General features: G+C 35.4%; 1 protein-coding gene across 2 annotated transcripts in view; it reads left to right on the top strand.

The window, feature by feature from the left end:
- Nucleotides 1–24,083, top strand: part of SLIT2 (slit guidance ligand 2) — a 344,969-nt gene that overhangs the window by 195,542 nt on the left and 125,344 nt on the right. For both annotated transcript variants that reach the window (XM_026514512.4, XM_026514514.4), the window contains exons 5-6: nucleotides 7,690–7,761; nucleotides 19,762–19,833. In XM_026514512.4, the coding sequence (XP_026370297.2) occupies nucleotides 7,690–7,761; nucleotides 19,762–19,833 (144 nt within the window). The remainder of the gene's footprint in view (nucleotides 1–7,689; nucleotides 7,762–19,761; nucleotides 19,834–24,083) is intronic.

Below are 24,083 nucleotides of genomic sequence, written 5' to 3' on the forward strand. Positions count from 1 at the left end.
TCAAGAGGAGGTGATTTGATATGATTTAAATTTTGGAAATAAAACTGGTGCCAGTGTGGAGGATGCATTGGAAAGGATCATAAATTAAGTCAGAGATGAGTTTGGATTGTCATTCACGTCCGAAATGGTGATGAATATCCTAGCAGTGGCTATGGCAGTGCAGAATAGTAGGAGGGGACTTGATTGGAGACACTATTGAAGTAGTTAGGGAAATGGGTTGGATGTAGTAGAAGGGGGAGGATCTAAAATGGAAAACTCCAGGGTTTCCTGGCTGATAACAATGAGGGCCACTACTCAGGCCTGGCTCTGGGGATCCTGAATCTTTCCAATTGTGCAAATACCAAGAACATAGAACCTTTAACAATGAAACCACTTATGTTCACCCTCATTCATATCTTTCTTATCAAGATTAACTTCAGAATCAGACAGCCTTTCCAGCTATTTTCACTTCTTTGTGATCTTGGAAAGTGGAATAAACCAGGCTTTCAAATTCAAAATGTTCAATATTTTTAATATTGAACTGAGCACTTGCAATAACCTTTTTGGGGGGTGGTATTTTCCCTAGTTCTATTGAGATATAACTGACATACAACATTGTATTAGTTTAAGATGTACAAGATTATGATTTGGTATATGTATTTATTGCAAAATGACTACCACAATAAGTTTAGTTAATACCCATCACGTCACATAGTTAAAAAACTTTTCTTGGGATGAGAAAATTTAAGATCTACTCTCTTAGCAACTTTCAAACATACAAGATAGTATCATTAACTATAGTCATTATGTACCCAGAGTTTATTAATCATAACCTGGAAGTTTGTACCTGGTGACCATATTCACCCATTTCCCCAACCCCACCCCTCCTCTGTTTACTCTCAGTCTGTTCTCTGAATGTATGAGTTCTGGGTTTTTTTTAGATTCCACATATAAGTGAGATAGTACAGTAATACAGTATTTGTCTTTCTCTGACTTATTTCACTTAGCACAATGCCCTCAGAGTCCACCCATGTTGTGATCAATGGCAGAATTCCCTTCTTTATTATGGCTGAATGATATTCCATTGTATCTTTCCGATTGTGTTCATTTCTCTATCCACATTTTCTTTATCCATTTAATAATCAAAGGACATTTAGATTATTTTCATATCTTGGCTATTGTAAATAATCCTGCGATAATCTTGGGAGTGCAGATACTGCTTTGAGATAGTGATTTCCTCTCCTTTAGATACATACCGATAAGTGGAATTGCTGGATCATACAGTGATTGTATTTTTAACTTGGGGAGGGTCCTCCAGTCTGTTTTCCACAGTGGCTGCACCAATTTATATTGCCACCAACAGTGCACAAGGATTTCCTTTTCTCTACATCTTCACCAAAATGTTATCTCTTATCTTTTTGATGGTGGCCATTCTAACAGGTGTGAGGGGAAATCTCATTGTGGGTTTTATATTTGCATTTGATGTGTACAGTCATGTTGAGGACTTTTTCATGTACTTGTTGGCCATTTGTATGTCTTTTAGAAAAAAAAAGTCTATTCAATGTAGATGCAAAAATTCTCAACAGAATGTTAGCAAACCAAATCCAACAATATACTTAAAAAATCATACACCATGATCAAGAGGGATTTATTCCTGGGATGCAAGGGTGGTTTAACATTCACAAAACAATCAATGTGATATGTCATATCACTAAGATACCTTTTAATGAGAATGATTTTTCTCTTTCTTCTTTTCTTTTCTTCCTTCCTTCCTTCCTTCCTTCCTTCCTTCCTTCCTTCCTGTTGATTGTATGTGTAATTCATGTATTTTTTATATAAACCCCTTATCAGTGATTATGATTTACAAATATTTCCTTCCATTCTGTAGATTGCCTTTCGTTTTTTGGATGGTTTCCTTTGCTGCGCAGAGCTCTGTGGTTTGATATAGTCCCACTTATTCATTTTTGCCTTTGTTTGTCTTTGCTTTTGGTGTCAAATCCAAAAACTATTGCTAGGACTGATGTCAAGAGCTTACGTCCCATATTTTCTACTTGGGGTTTTATGGCTTTAGGTCTTATGTTCATCTTTAATCCATTTTGAATTGATTTTTGCATATGGTCTAATATAGGGGTTTAGCTTCATTCTTTTGTATGTGGCTGTCCAGTTCACAATACCATTTATTGAAGAGACCATCCTTCCCTACTGCGTATTCTTGGCTGCCTTGTTATAGATTAATGGGACATATGGGTATAGGTTTATTTCTAAGTTCTTCCGTTACATCAGTATATGTGTCTGTTTTTATGCCACTGCTGTAATGTTTTGATTACTATGGCTTTGTAATATCATTTGAATTCAAGGAGTGTGATACCTCCAGTTTCGTCTTAATTTTCAAGATTGCTTTGGCTATTCAGGATCTTCTGGGGTTCCCTACAAATTTTAGGATGGTTTGTTCTATTTCTGTGAAAAATGGCATTAGAATTTTGGTAGGGATTGTACTGAATCTGTAGATTCCTTTGGGTAGTAATATTTTAACAATATTTTTTAAAAAGGACATTTTAACAATATTAGTTCTTCCAATTTATGAGCATAGCATTTATTTCCATTTACTTGAGTTCAAAATATCATAAAACCAAACTAGTCTCCTTGTCTTCAATCCCAGTTCCCCAATTTCTACACTTGTCTTCTCCACTTTTTGCACTTTTATATTTTGTTATTTCCTTATTCAGAAAATTTGAGTGGTTGCAGACTCCCCCTGAGATGAAAATAACCTTAACTTGCATTGAGGACCTTATATTTGGACCTGAGCCAAACTCACAAGTTCATTACTTAATATTCACCAAAAAGAATTTTCTTGTTAACTGGAGACTCACTGTCTCTCTCCACCAACACTGCCCAATACCAGTTCTCTGCCCATTGTCCTTGCCTGCTCCAAAATTCAATTTCCAGATTAATCTTCCTAAAAATCAACTCCAATCAAGCCATTTTCCTACTCTGAAACACATTTTTACACTCTTCTTCCTAGTGATATAATTACAAACTCTTCCCTTGGCAGCTCCATCCTGCTAACTCAGTAGTTCTGACTCATTTTTCTCATTCCACGCAGTTCACAGAACAGTACACTCCCATCAGTAATGTCTCACATCGCCTGCAGTGGTCTTCAAGGAACAAAGTAGTACACTCAGGGGCACATAACAACAGTCTCTGAGTAAAACACTTGTAACATGTATATAACCAACACTTCCATGGTGCTTACTATGTGCAGATACTTTTTGAGTATTTTTTAATGAGCATTTTAAGAGTATGAACTTGGGGCTCCTGGGTGGCTCAGTCAGTTAAGCACCTGCCTTCGGCTCAGGTAGTGATCCCAGGGTCCTGGGATTGAGCCCTGCGTTGGGCTCCCTGCTCACCATGGAGCCTGCTTCTCCATCTGCCGCTCCCCCCACTCATGACCTCTCTCTCTTATAAATAAATAAAATCTTTAAAGAATTTTTTAATTAAAAACATAGAAGTATGAACTCATTGAATTCACCTTATAGTCCTATGCAGTAGCGTTATCATTATTCCATTTGCAGATGAAGAAACTGAGACACAGAAGGGTAAGCAGTTAATAAATGGCGGATAGTCAATCTCAGATAGTCTAGGTCTGCAGTCTATGCTGTTAATTCCTTTGACATGCTGGCTCTCTCCTTGGATTCCAGCCAACCACTCCCTACCATCCCTTTCTCCAACACTGAAGGCGGAGAATTACTGAGCTCTGTCATTTTCATCAAGGTTCAAAAATAATCCCATTCTGTTTGGAAAGTGGCCTGAGCCCATCTAACCTCCAGTGACTTACTTCTTTGATCTTCTGGATCACCTTTCTCAGTTACCGTACATGTTTTACTTACCATATACTGTCTTTGTTGTCACCGAACTGTGTGATATATTATGTCACATCTTTCTAAGTGGATTGAAAAACTTCCAAAACCAAACTCATAATGGGCACTGCAAATGGCTCTTCTGATTTCCCAATTTTATTAACACTACCTTTAAACTAAGTTCAGAGTAACTTCTGTCTCCTTTCTCTCCCTTGCCGAATCCATATCCACATACAATCCACTTCTGCATTTTGGTTTTTCATGCATCCCTGATATCGCTGTTAATCTTCTCCACCTTTTCTCTCTATAGAGTGGGAGATGCTGCATTACTGGCCCATGGTAAGCAAGTGATATATTGTTAGTTGTTATATTGCTTGATGTTCTCACTACCCTTTCCCTGACTATCACAGAAGTCTTGTATCTGGTCTTCCAGACTCAAGTCGTTGACTCCACGTATTCATCCTAAATCCTATTGCCAGTTTAATTTATCTAAAGTACAGCCTCTGTCCTGCTCCTATCTACCACCCTTCCCTCTCCACCATTGTGTACTGAAATAAGAATGCACTTCTCAAATGGTACCAAAAAATTCAGTCATTACACCTTTGACTTAACCTTCTGACCTACTCTCCTATTACTCCACTGTAGATGTTGTACGTTCCAAGCAAATCAGACCAAAGCCTACTCTCATGAAAAGTTCTGTTTTTCCCCCTCCATATTTCGCTTGTGCCGTTTATTTCAGTAGAAGTGCTCCTCTGCTCAATCGCCTTTACATCGCCTTTACACATTCACATTACCTTTTTTCTTAGTGTGCTGTCTTGCTTTTGTAGACTCATGATAATTTGTTTAAATCTCTTAATTGGCCTCCTATTTGGCTACTTGCTTATCTTCTTTACTGGATTTGAAAATTCCTGAAGCCAGGAAATGGGCTTTACCCCAGCCCAGTAATCCTGCAACATCAGCCAATACCTTGCATGTAGTAGATCTTAAATGAATATATGTTGGATTGAAATAACTGGTAACCTCCCCCTGATTATATATAGAAAATATGAGTCATTGTTCTAAATAGCCCAATCCATCATTTTGCAAAGGACATAAACCAGAGGCTAGGATAAGTTAAGGAAAACCCTTTTAAGTTCTGGGGCACAGGAAGGACATATTGAGATTAAGTAGTCCGTTGTATCATCTTCAGAATCCTCAAATCCTGACTCAGTATTTATCTGCATTTCTTATACATTTACTTAAACAGTTTGCCTCATTGTTTAGCAATAATACCGTACATTTCTGAAGCTTAATTCCCTTTCCTATAAAACCAGGATAATGTTAAACCTACTTGGTAGGATGGTTACAGGGATTAAAGGAAATACAGTTCGTATTTGGTAATATATTACTTCTAAAAAATTAACTATTTTTTAGGTGCTGAAAATATGTTATATTTCTTTCTCTTGTCATCGATGAACATGGTCCACTTAACTGAAGTTGCCTGCTCTGGTGGACTGGACACAAACGCAGAGACCCTGTAAGCTAGTCTGGGAAGCAGTGTAGCTGGGGGGGAGGGCAGCCACATAAAAACCATTGACATGGGCTGAGGCTCTGAGATTGACAGTTGACAGTTTCTCATTCTTTCATAAAAAGAAAAGATTGGTAAGTGTTAGCAGTTTAAAACTCTTCCACATCCTAGAATTCTGCCTATGGGACTCAGAAGCTTCTACTAAAATCCATTTTAGAAGGAATGGTCTTCTGACTGTGCATTTCACTTTCTTCAGTGATATGTCTATGAACCACCTAATATCATCCCTCTGACTTTCTCCCCACCCACCATCTCCCCATTAAGAACAGGACCCTTGGAAAAACTGTGACTAGAGACTGAGCAGGACTGAGACTGTAGGTGGCGAATGTAATGGCCCCAGCCGGCTGGGTGGGAAGACTGCAGAGCCTGGAAAGCTGGCAAGATCTGAAGACAACAGCTCTGTCATTTTTATTCACCTACAGCCTCCAAGGCAGTCTTTGTCTTAGGAGAAATAGAGAAACACAAGTGATGAGAAAACATTGAATTGACAGAGACACAGCATTAACAACACCACTGTTGGTTTTCATGGAACATTGCTGATTCAGATTTGCTTGGGTTCAACGTTTTTTCCCTCCTCATTTCTTATTACGTTCTGATTTTTCTTTTTTCCAGTGTTTTTCTTTACTTTCTCCTTGCTCGGTAGCCTCCTTTCAACACTTTTTCCAGCATCAAGGCTGTTAAATATACACTGTTAAACATTCTTAACCTGATGTAATTAAGGGAAGGAAGTCAGTCTGAATCAATGACAAGCTGGAGAAATAAGCAATTTTTAAGGAAATGAAGTTTTATTACTCTTAGGGATATACTGAAACTATTGAAAGCAGAAACGGAGCTATAGCACTTAGGAAATGGATGACTGCCTTAACTCCTACATAAGCACATATTGTAAATTTACTGTTTGAAATAAAATTTGTGTGTTTTGCTTTTTTTTCCCCTAAAGACCTTTACTCCTTAAATGGACTAACATTCATTTCTTTACAAAATGCTTAGCGAACATTTTTTTATTTGGACGTTGCGGATATTGAGATATGAACGCAAATCTCAGTTGTTTAAAACTTGGTGCTAATGAGGTCAGGACCACACACTAAATCTCTCTATCTGCCAATTATCTCTATGGCGTGGCCACAAGTATGTGAACAACAAGCTCTGGTCATAAGCATTAGGGGAGAGGATGTGGATGAATCTGCCCCATACGCCTCCACATCATTGGAAAATGGCTCTGTTTTCATCAGCTCTGCACCCGGGGTTAGTAGCTTCATCTTTCTTAATGAGCATCAGTTATCTTAGAATTTTAAAGATAATTTTAGCACCATCATTGTGACTGTAATAATTTATTTATTTGATATTTCAACTTTCTGCTGTGTGGTAGCATGACTTAAAATTAGATGAGTATTTTTCTGTTTTCAGTTACATTTCCTGCATGTATATTCATATCCTACTTGTTAAGGCTAATACTATGTGAGCTCATTGAATTGCATCTGAACTCTGAGGGAAAAATAACGATGCATTTCATGAGACGAGTGATTTTTACAAACTTCTCATTCCAACTGAAAGAGTGCTTTTTCCCCCCCTTGATTAAAATGTATTTCTCAATTAAATTAAAATGCAAATATAGACAGTCTGTGTTTATGGTTTTAATAGAATTATTTAAAGAAGGTTTTAAATCATCTTACTGTTAATATTTCATGCAAGAACTGTTGGTTTTATTGTTGGGCTGGTACTGCCATGTTCCATTTTCAAGATTACTTAAAGTGCTGTGAAAACTTAATCATGCTACCCAGGTTTTATCAGTTTTTGGCTGCTCTTCTCTGGTCCATTTTAATGGACTTCTTTCCTATATACTTTGTAAGTTATGCCAGTGATGTTGGAGAAATATCAAGTACTAAAACTTCAGAACCCTTTGAAATGGAGTTAGGGACAATTTACTATTTGTTTTGTTTTATTTATTTTTTGGTTTTTTTTTTTTTTTTGGTTTTTAAAGAAATAGTTTATAACACAGAATTGAATCAACTCAAATTTAAGAGAATCCTATTTTATAATTTATTATGAAATTAAAGATCTGGACAAGTACTTCAAAAAACCACTTACTTCAGCCTTTTAATCTATATTTTAAATGTAAATTATTTGGATTAGAAATTGCATGTAATGATATGGATTTAATTATGATCCTGGTACAATTTTTTCAGCTTTTTTAAGAGGTGTTTTATCATTTGTCAAACACATTGATTCAAATAATATTTAAATGCTATTTTATAACTCGACCTTTTCCTTCTTCGTCATTTTTAGTGATCTCAGTGAAAACCAAATTCAGGCAATTCCAAGGAAGGCTTTCCGTGGGGCAGTTGACATTAAAAATCTGTAAGTATTTTTTTTTCTAATTTATATTGTTGTTTTAAAGTTATCTATTTTCAACGTTAAAGGTATATTGAATAATGTGTCAGAAAAAAAAGTGAAAGGCCTATTTATCTTTATGCTTGCTTAGGAGAGCTTGTAACAATAAGTCTTAAATTGTTTTCACAAGTTATCTGGAGAAATTCTCATGTAGAAGGTATCTTGCATCTGAAATTGTTATCAAACTCATTCTTTAAGCTTTGTGATTAATCTTGTGAAATCTCAAGAAATGATTTGATTAAAAAGTATTTACAGCATATTTTCTTCATTTTTACTGTCAATGTACATCAATAACTCCCTTTTCTGTTATCAGTGTTTATTGGAAATGCAGAATACAAACTATTTTTTTTTTCAGAAAGAGTAGATAATATTTTCTTGTTAGGTATGCCTGGAGCCTGGAGCTATAGCTTTTTTTTTTTTTTTTTATCACTTTTAGATCACTGTTTTCATTACATGCCAAAAGTGTGAGAATGAGAAAATTATATCTTTCCCTTTGTGTGACTATTTCTCTTACATATTTTCCCCTCGTATCTTTATGAAAGAATATGCGTATAGCCCTCTTTAAAAAGAAAAAAAAAAAGCATGAAGTAAAGGAAACCCACGTTTCTGAATTTTTTAGTATCTTGTATAGAAGTGGGTTTCTTTGCAAATGCCTATTGCGTTGTAGACACATATCAGATTTAAGATTTCAGTGACAATCCTAATTTTGTCAATATGTATCTTTATAAATTCTAAAATACTACATAAGCCTTTGAAAATGATTGTTTTTGATTGACTACAAATGCTAGGACATAAAGTGTTGTCCTTAGCTTTTACATTACTTTGGAATGTGGTGGGGGGGAAGCCTCTGTGTGCTGAGATTAACTATCAGGAATTCAATATTTCTTAGCTAGTGATAAACAGCACAGGCACTTTTTAAGAACTAACTTATATTCAGCATTCTCCATGGTGGGATACATTATTTTTCCAGTAGGAAGAGTGAGACAGATGTTTTCCGTCGTCAAAGAGGATGACTGTTTATAAAGTTTTGGCCTCTGCATCTTCTCCTCAGTGTGAATGATTTTTGTGTTAAATTTGTACCTTCTAAATGTACAGGTAAAGACAGAAAAATATAGACTCCTAGATATTAATGTGTAGACCACTGAAATTCTGGCCCTAGGTTTTCATGAATGCTTGTATGTTAAGAGGATTTGCTTTGCTTTCTTTTTAATCTTCCCTTGCTAGGGTTTGAGGAGGTCTTCAGGTAGATTCTGAGATGTAAGGTGTTCAAAACTACCTTTGTATACTACGTCTGGTCAGAACTATATGAAGATCCCAATACAGCACCCACTCAGTTTGCCTGTATGTACATTAAAAGGATAGTCATGGCTATAGTTGACCACTCTCTGGGAACGCCACTTGCAATCTTACAGTAGTATTATCTCTAAATCCTTAGAACAGGTGGCTTTTAATCTTCTTAGTAAAGATATTCAGGGAATCCAAGTCTATAAGTAACCCATCTTCCATATTTAAGATACATTTGAGAATAGGATATCAGTCATGATGGAATTCCTCCTTATGTCCTCTTCATTTATCCTTAAAGACGGTGATTTTAGAAGTTTAGAAATAAAAAGAAAAGTGAGATGCTAACCAGTGTGTAATGAAGAATGTGATATTGATTTAGCAGTATGTTGAAAATCTTTTTCTTCCCCCACATGCATCATTTTCCCTCCAAATTTAAAGGCAGTTAATATGTATACAGGGAGATGAGTTTAGGGCCGGAGTCTTGGAATCTCGCTGCTTACTGGATCTGTAGACATGACAAATTAGTAAACTCCATTGAGTCTTAGTTTCACTTCTGTAAAATGGATATGATAATTGCTTGGGTTTGATGTGGTTATTAGGGAAAGAAGATATGTGAAAGGCCTTTTGGTAAAATGCTATGAAATGGAGTGTATTATTTCATTCTGTAAGTACTCACTAATCAATCACTAGAAGTTAGCCCTTAAAAAGGGGTAGTAAAGATTTAGGAAAGGAGAACATGAAGTGGTTTGCAATATTGGGCATGGTTAGGGTAGATCCGTATCTAGTATGGGTCAGTTGGACATGGGGCTAATAAGTGGAAAAAGAAAATACAGCAGAATGTACTAAATATACACCAGACCCTGATTTATAAACAAGATATTACATGCTGTAGGTGCTGAGGAAAGAAAGATAAAAAATATGGCTTGAGGTCACCAGGGAATTGTAGGAGAGAGTTCCTGAAAGAAAATCTAAAGGAATCTTCAAGGATGTTGATTCATGTTATGTGTTGGCGAGTCACAGCAGACAAGGGTGGATTGAGGAAGTTAGAATCTATTAAAGAATCAATACAAAGTTAGAATTGATTTCCACTATTCTCACTGCCTTCCACGTAACAATGTCAAAGGCCTTTAGAGCAATATTGAAATACCACAGTGCATTTATAGGTTTATTTAATTAATTAGGATCATAGCTAAAATTTTATAGAAGTTTACAGTTAAAATGCATGTTTCTATAATTGGAACATAGTTCAAACTACATTGTTCCAAAAAAATAAAATAGTTTCATGGCGCTTTGTATGAAGATTAGTTTTACCGTTAAAAGTTAAGAAGATGCCTGGTAAAAATAAGTCAGAATTGAGGGTAAATTTTAATTCATATTATTATTAAAGGTAACTATCAGTCATCAAGTAACAACTCAATAAAAGTCCATAAATATTAGTATTAACATTATTAATATTCAACATGGGAAGGAGAGGTACAGTACTCTGTCCTATTTATCATTCTACTGTATGCATTTACAACTTGGATAATCCTGCATGGTGGATGGCTACTGTTCTAATTCATTCAGAGAAGAAAAGAGAAAAAAGATGGGGCGCCTGGGAGGCGCAGTCGTTAAGCATCTGCCTTCAGCTCAGGGCATGATCCCCGCGTTGTGGGATCGAGCCCCACATCAGGCTCCTCCGCTGGAAGCCTGCTTCTTCCTCTCCCACTCCCCCTGCTTGTGTTCCCTCTCTCGCTGGCTGTCTCTCTCTGTCAAATAAATAAATAAAATCTTAAAAAAAAAAAGAGAGAGAGAAACGAAGTCTAGACAGAAGAAATATGTTCCTTAGCTGCATTACTACGATACGACGATATTTTGTATAGAGCTGTCTAAATGCCCCATCTGATGCACTGTAACAGGTTTATTGGATTTACCACATTCAGGCCTTATTCGGAGCAAATTCTAGTTATCAGAAGATTTTCACTAGAAGCACTTACTCTAACCTTGTGGATTGGCTAAATACACTCAAGGCAGCATCTTGACAATATGAATTTGATGCTGTGAAAATTTTGCAAATTAGCAGATCTTACTCCTCTTCCTCCAGGCAAGCCACACTAAAACAATTCTAGGCAGATGGACATTTATCTTGCTCTTAAACATCTCCAAGGAGGAATTCCCAGAATTTTTTGGCTTATTGCTATTAACTTCTTAACTGGAATAAAACCCTATATATTTTATTTTGTTACCGAATTTTCTCCAGCTGCAATGTAAATCACTTTCTTTTTCCTGACATTTTAGATGGTGAGATCTGAGAATAACAAGATCATATTAAATACCAACTAAATTATAGTGTTTATAATAGTCACTGGCAGCACTTTTCCATAGTATTTACATCTGTTTTTAAATTCCCCACTCAAGTATGAATTAAACTATTGATGCCATATTATTACCAACTGATGCCTCACCAAAATGATAATCAATGTTTATATGATTTTTCCTTATAAACTTTCTATATGTGTTTAATTTATTGAAACACTGATGCAGTAAAACCTTATTGCCTTCTGATCAAATTTGGAATGAAGACATGTTATATTATTTAAACAATTTTGTTTACAAGTATCTGTGAGGTATTTCCATTAATTGAATAATTTAGGAGAATATTTAAATTAAGCCTTGCTTTATTGCTTGGACTTGTGAGCTTATTCTCTTTTCCAAGTCTCTTGAAAACATTCCTAGTTATAATTATCCCAAGTTTTAAGCAAAAAAAAATTGTACAAATATATGAACTTAAAAATTCAATAGATTGCTAGTTGCTATTCGTATCATAAAAGTAAATTTAACATATTTTTAGTTTCTTTAGTGAGCGTAACATAAACACTTAAAACAGTTAAATTCCAACATACATTATTTTAGATATACTTGTAATCACACCTGCTTTTTTCTTCTTTCATTTTGCAGTATGCCCTCAAAATGTACTCTGTGTTCCAGTCAAACTGTAATGTTTATTGTCTTTATAAAATACATGTCTTTCCATTTGCTTGTATATCCAGTTCTCTTAACCCTAAATGAGTTGTACCCACACCTTTTTAGGAAAACTGCCTCTAAAAAACAGGTTAGGGAAAATATTTATATTTATCCTTTTAAAAAATATTTAAATTCAATTTGTTACCATATAGTGTATTATTAGTTTCAGGGGTGGAATTTAGTGATCATCAGTCGCATGTTACACCCAGTGCTCATTACATCAAGTGCCCTCCTTACTGCCCATCACCCAATTACCCCACCCCCCCCACCTCTCCTCTAGCAACACTTGGTGTGTTTCCTAGAGTTAAGAGTCTCTTATGGTTTGCCACCCTCTCTGTTTTCATCTTATTCTATTTTTCCTTTTTTAACATATATTAAATTATAGACAAGCGTCAGATTATAAGATGATTTAGCTTTGTTTTCTTTGAGCAAGGCATCATATTATTTGGGAAACAAACATCTATGGCCATGACTTTGTAGGAAACAAAGCATTCAATTTGGGTTGCAATGATTATTGGCAATAAGATTTGGCAAATGGTAAAGACAGAGTTAATCTATATGTTGTCATATAGCTATATTTATATTATTTAGAAATGTCATTTTTTTTCCTGGAACTCTGTCATCTTCGATTTATTTTATTGATGGATCCATTAAAACCCATAGAAGGAAAATCCACCATTCTAAACTAGGGACACAGAAAGTCTTCTGTATTTTACTTCATTTTTTACACTTCTCTAGTTTAAAGTACCTCTCTACTGGATACTTAATAACAACAAGGGAACAAGTTTTGCTCACATATTATAGAAACAATATGTAACAATTAGAAGAGTATATTATATATTTTACCTTGCAAATGCAAGACTTATTTTAACTTTGTCCTATAAGTTGTCATAATTGCAAATGATCTGTTGTAATCATCTAGTTTTCATGTTTAGTTCATTGTATTTCTTACCATACTTATATACTTAGTATATTATCATAAAAATAAAATTCATTGATATCAAATTTAAATTGTATCTTTTGGTTCCCCTAGCTCCTTAGAATGTTTTCAGTAAACCTGAGGCTGAAGAGACTTTGAAGGGGAGATTGGTTTCTCACTCAAGGGGCCTGCTACCCTTTGAGTTAGATTAAATGCCACAGGTCTTCAGTGGGACGTAGAACCTTCTGACCAAACCTGTAGAGATGGCTCTTCATTTAGATAGACAGTAAGGAACTGAAGTTTCATTTCAAAGAACAGAGCTCCTCTTAACATCCAGAATGTTGTCTGTAGACATAGGGATAAACAACAGTTGTCTGGGTACTCAGCAGATGCTCTCAGTACCATGGGAACTGTCCGTGGTCCTGTAACCGGACTGGTTTGTACTCACTGTAAAAGCATCCTGAATTGTAATAATTCCTAACAACTATGATCAAGTTCACTACGACAACCTCTCCAACTTTTCATTTTGCTCTGTCTGTAGGTTGCCTTAGCATTTTCTTCAATGATATCATTCTATTATGTGAAAATGAATCTATATAACATATCTTCATAAACACTTTCCAAAACAAAATAAAACAAAAACAAAAACAAAAAAAACCCACACAAGACTATCTGATTGAGTAATTGGGAATCCAGCTTACATATGTATAAAAAAGAATTGGCGTGATCTTTCTATGGCTGACGTGTTGTCCTTGAGATAGAACAGATCTTTCGTTTTCTTGCTTCCCCAACCCTGAACAGGCACACTTTGCTACCTCTGAATTATTACTGTCGTCTACTAATTGAATTTTGATCCAGTCTATATTCTCATTAGATAATTTTAACAGTGAAGACAGATTTGTTTTTATAAAGCAGTGTTTTTTAATCCTATCACTCCCTGTCTCAAAAATCATTCAGTTTATTAAAAACAACAACACTTTGTTTTGGCCCTATGGCAAAGCCTTGGGGATATAGCAGAATATTGTCATAGTTTTGTAGGTTCTGAAGAATGTAGACTCTTTCCTGAGAGAACAGTGGCTTTTATTGAATAGCATGCTCTCTTTAGATATTCTGCCTAGTCCTAACATCCTGACATCCACCCAGGCTCCCAGCCCCCTCTCCCAGTGAATCTGCACACAAGCTCTTTGCTCAAGCCATAATGGCCTCTCTCTTGCAGACATTCACTGTGAACATTGTAGAGCCTCTGCTCACAATTGTTCCTGATTGGGTCTTTTCCCTCCGCAGGGAATACCCACTTTTATTTTCTGTCTTTCTGGATTCCAGCTGTTTTGTAAGGTTCAGGTTTTTTCCTTCCTCACACAAGAGTACCTCAGCCTAGGGTAATCTGTTCCTTCCCTGACATTCTATAGCATTCTTTATATGCTGACTGCGTCTTTGAAATTTGGCCATCAGAGATTGAGCTGAAGCTTTCATTTGCAGAATGAATAGCTCCTGAATCTCTTTCCCTGGACACTTCCTATCGAGTGGGGGCTTCGGCAATACAAAGATTTAAATTTGAATCAAGATTTCACTACATATTTACTACCTACTTTGGATAAGTTATTAAACTTCTGTGAGCTTCATATTCTTTTCTGTAAAATCAGAATGATGAGAACATTTACCTTTTCAAGTTATTGTGAGGAATAATGAGATAGCATATCTACAGACCCTGCCATTTGCTATGCTTTCAATAAATGTAAGCAATTGTTATTGTCGGTTTCAGTTTCTACCACCTTTGACTGGTTTACAAGAGCTACTAGAATGTGAAGGGCTACTTAGTTGTTGTTCCTGCATTTTCTGGTACCATGTCTGTTAGAGCTTACCTTTTGCTTTTCCCTAATAAGTTAGCAAGTGGTTATAACTTTATACCATATATCATTCCAATAAAAACTGAGATTCTTTATTCCTGTGCAAAAAAACAAAAACAACAAAAACCCCACAGCATTTTGCTTGAAAGATTGCAAAAGGGCTAAATTCTCAAATAAATTATTTTGCATTCCTCAGGGGATAGTCCTTACTTTGTTTTATTCACAAATACCTGGGTTCACAGAGATGTGCTTTTATGCTGAGGTTAAATGACATGGTTGCTGAAACTTCGGCCTAGGTTGTTCATTCATATGGGTCAATTTATATTATTCTTATGTTCCCTATCCATTATAACTTAAATCTTGTACTGCTTCTTAAAAAGAGTCATTATTGGCATAAGATGTGTATATGTAGGCACTCATATTGACTTGAATTTTATACACATGGGGGAAGAAGTAGAACAGATCATGCCCATATCCTTAACAACATTTTTTCTCCCATTTGATATATATGTTTTATCAGGGTTCTTTCCAAATGGCAAAATGTTGTTACCCCTCCTATTGATTTGAATCACTTTGATATATTAAGTCAACTAAGCTTTTGAAGTTTGCCATTTATAGTAATATGAATATGAACTAAACTTCTATTTCTAGTACCTAAAAAAACCCTGGACAACTGGAGCATAGTTATAATACTTTTGCTGAAATACTGAGAGACTCTATCTGGCTTTAAAGTTATTTTTTAAAGATTTTATTTATTTATTTATTTGACAGAGAGAGACAGCCAGCGAGAGAGGGAACACAAGCAGGGGGAGTGGGAGAGGAAGAAGCAGGCACATAGTGGAGAAGCCTGCTGTGGGGCTCGATCCCAGAATGCTGGGATCACGCCCTGAGCCGAAGGCAGACGCTTAACGACTGCGCCACCCAGGCGCCCCTGTTAAAGACTTTTTATGTTCAGTATTGTTTCAGAGTTAAGTAAATTTTATGGTGTTCTAATACTTACAAAAAGAAAATCAGTTGGTAATAAGATCTTATTACTCGGATGCTGCAGTGCATATATATATATATATTTTTTTTTTTTTTCTGAGTGCAATATGAATTTTCTATGGGTAAGGACAAAACCAAATGAAGTTAATGCAAGAAGGTGAGTTTTATACATGTAATTCAAACACAGTATGTATCCAAATTTTAATAACTGAAAACAGGAAATCCCAGAAAAAAACGTAAAAAGTAACAGAATGCAGTATCTCTGGTTATATTTCATGATGCCAAGTAAGCTAATGTTCAGCCTTTCTGTTACTTAATATGCCTGTTCATAAAATTTATATTTAGCAGCATTATATATTATTTCTCATGCCTAGAATTAATCAAAATCTGAAACTAGGCTAAATCATTTTTTGTGTTAAAGAAAATCAGATCTGCTTTAGAAACTTCATGTGTGCGAGGCTCAGAGTAACACCTCCTGATAGAGAGATGCTGCGTTATCAAAGACTGAATTTACCAGGTCTAGGAAAAATTAAAGCGAGCAATCTATGTTATTCTAGAACACTGTAAGAGAAATAGTGACCAATGAAAAGAGAATCATAGAATGTTAATGCCAAAAGACATCTTGAAGGTTTCTGTTCTTTTTAACATCATCATTTTCATGAAATTAAAGATAAAGCACTTGCTTCAGAGTGCACCTTTACAAGCTAGGACAGTGAAGGATCAGATAGAGATGGAATTTGGAATTCGATCAGAAACAGAGGAGATTGGAGGTAGGAAACATAGAAGAGAAGCCACAAAATTTGTGCTAAGGATATGTTGGCTGAAGGTCTAAAAGAAATCTCCGATAATACTATCTATGCCATTCTTTCTTTCCAGAAAATAAGTGCTAGCTTGCTTCCCTGTGGGATGTGACCCCTGTACCAGGAAGGGATCCTGAAGCTGTCCCTAATGTATCTTAGTGCCCTTATTATCCAAAGATCAACAAATTTACCCTATGTTTGGCTGAATAATTGTAACACTACTTTTTGAAAAAGTGAAAAAAAAACCCTCTCCTCTTACTAATGCCTTAATTCAGAATAATTTCATTGCACAATTGGAAATCACATCTAAACAGAATCAGTCTGTCACTAAATGCATGGCTGAGAACAGATCCTTTCCTGTTTAGAAAGCAGAATTTCCCGGGCTTGGAAAGGTGGTAGAGAAGGAAGTGAACTGAATGAGAGAAACAAGGTGCAGAAAAATAGTCCAGAATCCCTGAAATAAAGTATGCTTTTGCATGGTTTTGACGCTCTTTATCTTGAATCATATACAGACAAATGGAGGTTTGTGCAGAGAGATTTTCTCATGAGCAGTCAAAGCAGGAACGACACTTTGCTTCAACATTTCTTTCAATATAACGAAATCCACCAGTTGATGAAAAAATTATTCATTTTGATTGTCCTTTCATACAAGGAACTTCATACAATACCTTCATTTTCAGAAGATTGATAGCCTGAGACATGTTGGCATTTGGAAAACTTTTAAGGAAAACTTTGGTCCTATGAGAGCCAAATATTCTTAATGCTTTAGCACCAAGAAGGACTTAGATTTCTGTTAAGAATCAGAAGAAGCATGTAACTACGAGCAATGTTGAAGAGGGATGAAATTACCAAAGTTTACAGCAATGTTTCAACTTCTGGTGGTATAGGGAAAGTAATCTGCTTTCCAGTCCCTGTAGAACAAGATTTGCTTGAGTGCTTTCTGGCATGTTAGGGCTTCCCCTTTGTGTATAGTATGCATGATTTAAAAGAAGCAGTGTCAGCACTGATTTATACATTGACAGCTAAGGATAATAAGATATGGGCAAACATACAGCTCACCCTTTTACAGATTAACCTGGAGACTGCATTAGGCAAATTTGATAGCATTAAAAGATTTTGCCAATTTGTCTGGAAACAATTTCTCTTTTGTAGTGTGTCAAGGGTAACACTTCATGCCATTGTACTAATTTAAATGGCTTTGATAAATTGTTCAAGAGGTTAGAGAATAGTAGTGTAGATATATATTTAGCACTTTAAAATAAAAAGGCTGTTAACTTAATTGTTAAATGAATTTAATCTGTAAAAATCAAAAGTGCTCAAGAATGTAAGTGTTTTCTTGGAACCACAGCAGCCATATTACATCATGAAGCTTTAAAAGTCTTCTTAGAAAATAAAATTATCCTTCTGCATTACTTCCTAATAAGCAGAAATGCTTTAAGCTATTACAGTAGCATGGATGGTACCTATTATTTGGGGAAAGCCTTAGTTTATAAAAGCAATAAAACCATATCTTCTCCAGAGTTGGCCTTTTTTTTGTGTTGCATGTCCTAGATTGTACCATTTGCATGACATCAAGGTAGTCTGTATCCCCTAGAGACCTTCTTAAAAATGAGATGTATATTTCATGAGACATTCTCTATGTACATAATTTCTAAAGTAAGGATTTTGAAGAGGCCCCTCTGAAAGTCACTGAATTAAATCATTGCACCTTAATTCAGTAGCCTTGTGAGAGAAACAGCTATTTTATGGGAATGTTGAAACAATTCTTTAAGAACACACCTCAAACGTGAATTGGCCCTTTCGGTGAATTTCGCACTTGAAATGAGGACAAGATTCATTTGTATTATGATCATAGTCTTAGCTCTGTACATCTGTATTCCCTCCCAGTGCATGGAGAACTGACAACTCACCTGACTATTTCATCAAACATTTTGTTTCTGTCTCAAGTGAAGCATTAAAATACTTTTCTTTACTGGAATAATAATATTGCTAAGCATCAAGCTGCTAGACTTAAATGACAACGGCTTATTTGTTGAAAAAAGAATTTAAAATAAAATAAAGATAGGACAGATGGGATTTAGTACTTAGCTGTGTATTTCAACCAAATAAATGCCTTAGCATGGATAAAGGAAATTTTAATTCCAAAATCAGGGGCAGGAAAAAACTGACTTAACCAAGTTTGGAGTAACTTTGTCTTTTCATCTTTGAATTATAACAAATGAGTGCTCAAACTCCAAGAGAAGATTCATTTGTTTGCGTTTTGTACTATTTAGAAGGAACTGATAAAGCTTTTAAACTTATTACCATCGATACATGTAGTGTTTCAATGATGTTGCTGCAGTATGCGTTCTTCGCATTTGCAGCTAAAATTCGCATCTTTGAGAAGAACAAAAAGACAGATGAATTTCTTAATACTCTATTACTTATTTTCTGGAAATTTGGGGAGTTTCTTAACTGGACAGTATGCCGTATTTACAGTGTAGAGAATTCACATATAATGACACACGGTGCAAATCAGGGAAATAGTGGAGCTGAATGCAGAAAACGGCTTGCTTTCTAAAGTGTATTCCTGTTTGGGAATAGCAGGGAGGTCTGTGGGACCTCATTTCTCTCTCTCGATTGGGAGTTCTCGAAGGAAAACTGCTTTTAAAAAAAGGAAACCTAAAAGTAGTCTTGCTCTTTCTTGCCAAGGATAGTGAAATTAACATGCAGCTGGGCTTCTCTGATAAATGGATTCTGTTAGGTCACTGAGGGGGTGCATGTGACATTAAGTGATTTAGAGTCCTTTACCTTAATGAAATTGTTTCAGCAAGATGACGCTGAAAGCTCTTAATGGATAGCTTTTCTTGATGTAATGAAATTGCATTCCTATGGCATTTAATATAAGGTGCAGTTATTATTTACTGGAGCTTTCCAAGGGCTGCTATTTGCACGGACAGTTCCGAACAAAAAGAGATCTCAGTAGCGGCACCGAGGCCAGAATGGCTTGTGACATTCTTAAGCAGATGAGTGTATCCGTGAGAGCATTTCAGTAGCTCGCCAGGGCTTCCAAGACCCTTCAGGAGACTTCCTTTCACCCAACCCTGCTAGTCTTCAGCCTTTTACATATATTCTTCTAATCTGTTTACAGGCAACTGGATTACAACCAGATCAGCTGTATTGAAGATGGGGCATTTAGGGCTCTGCGGGACCTGGAAGTGCTGTAAGTGTTGCTTCTTTCTCTTACTCTTCTGAACGGGAGCTTTGTGTCTGGGGAGCGCTGATGTGGGAGCATATCTGCTAGCTCAAAACCTTGTGTCAAAATGGTCTCTTATAAAGATACTTACATAACTCCTGGGGAATACACAGGAGACTTGAAATGTGTGTGCACACCACCATGGGTATCATTTCTGTATGTTTAGGTAAAAATGTCTATTGAAGAAGGACATTCAGATGTTCACAATACTGTTCTTGACGTGTTTCTCCTTATAACACAATATTCTCAGTCACAGGATCTGTGAGAATTCCTAGAATTGCTAAATATTAAGATAAAATCAGTTGTGTTGGAAAAATGACAACAAAAAAAAATAGACCTCTTTAGTCGCTGATAAGTTGGAATATTTTACAGGTGCCATGCAATGGAAAGACATTTTCTCATTTTAAGATGTCATTTTTAACGGGATAAAGCATTTATTGAAAGGTGATTTTGTGATCTCCTTCCCAATTTTAAGAACCTGCCCATTGGGTCCATTTTAAAGTCTTCACTACTGACTTAGTAAAGCACAGCATGCAGATCTGAATTGTAATTGGCATCCTCTCCTTTCCTTGCTGGGTAGACATGGCTGACAAAATGGTTAGAGGCAACTGAGTAATCTCTACAGATCTTTGACTTGGTAAAATAATTGTGATGAAATTATTCTGATGAAAAATAATTTTAATATAAACTGGAGTAACTAAAGTGTTTGAAGTCGCCTGTACATTTCTGGGATTTTTTTTTCCAGCCAGAGATTCACAAGTCTAGCTTTTAAAATACATTTGCAGATTTCTCCCCCAAATAAAATATTTTTCTCTGCTATAATTCTTCCCTGACTAAATTTATTCAGAATCCAAAATTGAGTTAAATGTGAACAGGTTTTGAATTTTTAGTCCATGTGGTAAAAGTTATCCAGGAATCACGAAATCCTCCCGAAAAAAAAAGATTCCATTACTTTATAAATTGAGTTTGAGGAACAGAATGTAATTCTGAAAAAAGTTTGATGTTTCGACAAAATAGCTCATTTTAGCAATATTTTCTATATGATTTTGATTTTAATTTTCAAGTAAATGCATAGAATTTCTAGCTGCATAATGTGCAAAGTTACTAATTATTTTTAAGGACCTAACATAAGAATTCGTTGATTGAGATAATTTGTTACAAGAATATATGCTGTTGTCTATCCACATGAGAAGTCACCTTTATTTCTGTTGATAACAGTCTAACTTTTTCTCCAAGAAAAACATTCAAAGTGCTTATCATACACAGTGTAGTTATAAGGCCACTTTTTATTTGTGTCCTAGACCCATTCAGATACAAAGCTCACTGCTGCTATTTCGGAGTCAGAATAATTAGGCTGCAACTATGATTTCATGGTAGTAGTCTGATGACAAAACCACCGTCAATGTCATAAACTTGGTATATGAAGAGACTACCATGGGTGTTACTTAGTTGAACGGAGCTGATCAAGCCAAAAATGTGTTACTAAGTCAGTGCATCTAACTAGGAGTAGAAATAACACCAAAAATTTTACGGAAAATTTGCTAAATATTTTAGGTGGACTAAAATCCCATAAAGTACTTTGTTGTTAATTAAAAGAGCTTAAATACTTATTAGATATGAAATAATTCATATACAAAATATATTGAATATATATTGGGTGTATATAAGTGTGCATATAGAGAGAGAGCGAGAGAGAGAGGAAGATACGCATACACACACACAGTACCCGCTCTGTGCCGAGCGCTGTGCTAGACACTGAAAACTCTTTACCCACAAATACAATAACTGTTCATTTGATTCATCTGCTTATTTGTTCTAAAGTAATATCACCGTTTTTAGGAGAGTAAGTTCATGAAAACACAATCACCACATACATTGTGTTTGGCATGTTAGCAAAATATCTAAAAGGTGACTTGAAACTACTATCTTGAAACACACCAAAGAATGAAAAATGTCTTATGATTCATGGAGTTAAAATCTAAATCCACAGTGTTAGGAACTCTTTTGAGGACCTTAATATATAGGTTTCAAAGAGATATTTAATGATCAGAACTTGCTATAAAGAAATAATTAAAATGAGTACATGATACAAGAAAATGTGAATTTCTTTAGAAATGACTTAAATATTTTATATCAAAACTTGATAGTCAAGCAGACATTCTTTTAACATGTGTGAATTTTTTAAATCCACATAGTTCATACAACCTTTAAAGAAATTAAGTGATGAAAAATTTAAGGCTAATTGGATAAAGTACTCAAAAGACTGGGATTTATCAAGCCCAAATCTCTTGCTGAGTAAATCAAAAGTTCTTGTGTTGTAAACTTTTTTATAGAAGTTTCCAGAAAGAAAGTTGTCTGTTTTGCTATTTTTACCGTGTATGACTCTTTACAGTGCTTCTTCTTATGTGGAACTAATGAAGGATTAATTGATTTGCAAATCACCTTAAATTTAAAGTCCCAATGTTTCAAGTTTTTGTTGTTTTTTTTTTTTTTAATTCTGGGTCCGTGAGCCATTCGTGAACGTATGATTACACTGAGGCAAAACAGGAGAAGATGAAAGTAATCATCCTGGGCCACTGATGAAAATTTGTTAAATTAAGATATATATTAGGGCAGAGAGAGTGAATAAAGTTTAAGAAGGAAAAGTCCAGGTAAATGAAAGCAGGCGGAGGCAGTTTATCACTTGTATATTGATGGAAACCAGGCAAATTGTGGAATTCTGATTGACATGATTCAGAAATGTTTATTTAAAAAAATGTTTATCTTTTTAATATGAAGATACAATCTCAAAAATAACATTGGAAACTAAATCTAGATCAATGTTTTCTGTTTCTTTGGACAGCAGATTCAGAAATGAAATATATTCCTTAAGTTGCTAGCTTTGTATGTTTTTTTTCCTTTTTCCATAAAATAGGCATAATTTTATTTAATTGAGATGTAGAGATTCGTAGCCATAAAATTTCAGACTCTCTGCCAAATACCGTGCTGAGCACTAAGGGAATAAGAAAAGAATAAATCAAGATCTAAGTCTGAGAGGACCTACATGATTACCAAGACTCACATTTTGTGTTTACACATAAAGATATCCTTTGTACAAGAAAATATTCTCATTACAAAGACAAAATCTTGAGGTTGATCATAGAAATACACTTTCATATAGGAGAAAGTGTTCTCAAATAAAGAAGGACGATAGATAAATTTGTATTATTTCAGAGGAGGAATTGATCATGACCATAGCATATACATGACACCAGACATAATTAACACATACTTATTATTAATTTTAAAATAACTTAATTTCATTGGTTCCACATACTGCTCCATTACCAGACATGAATATCAGTATTGTTTTGCCAGCATCAATACTGAACAAAAAATACTGAGATAATTTATTTCTTCAGTTGTGTTATGCAAAGTAACATTTTGAGAAAAGACTCCAAGCTTATAGGCATCAATTTCAGCATTCAATCAAAGCTCTCTTTTGTGTGGAATCATAAGAAATTATAGTTCAAAATTAATGCATGTCTGCTGCATGTGAATTACTTTAAAAAAAATGTTATCCCTCAAGTCACATTTCAGTATGTTATGTACGCTAAAGATTTTAGCCATATAAAGTCAGCATAAATTTTGAGGGTGGGAAAAGGGGTCATTTGAAAGCGAATCCCTTTGAGAAGTGAAACCTTTTAGTTCAAACATCAGGATATATTTTAATGGCGTTTGAAAAAAAAATCTCATTTCACTTGAGTACAGAAAAATGCTACAGGCTTTTAGATAACATGAACCAACCAATTCGGTGCTTTATAGGGTCCTTCATAAAGTGGGTTTTTTTTTTTTTTCTTATGCAACTTAATTCAAATCGCTTGGATTAGTCCTTCTATCATTCAATACATTGCAAAGCTGCGTAGGAAAGAAAGTCGGCGTGTTCCAGATCTGTAGCCGCTGTGCCCTGCTTCACCGAGAAGTTTAAGTGCCCCTGAACACCCCGAATCACACCATTAACAACTGCAGCTTCCAGCTGGCCAAAAGCGGCCTCGCAAATGTATCTCGCTCAGTCCAAACGACTCAGTTCACGGACTCTTTGAAATATCTGAATTAGTTGCCAGTATTTAAAAGTTGGGAGGATAGAGGCGAAATTTTCCATTTCTGGCTTCTCCTGGGAAAATCTGATTGTTTGGCAGCCTTCCATTACATAGCAGAGCAGCAGTCCCTCAGAGCTG

The sequence above is a fragment of the Ursus arctos genome, unplaced genomic scaffold (genome assembly GCF_023065955.2).
Source record: "Ursus arctos isolate Adak ecotype North America unplaced genomic scaffold, UrsArc2.0 scaffold_9, whole genome shotgun sequence".
Taxonomy (NCBI): domain Eukaryota; kingdom Metazoa; phylum Chordata; class Mammalia; order Carnivora; family Ursidae; genus Ursus; species Ursus arctos.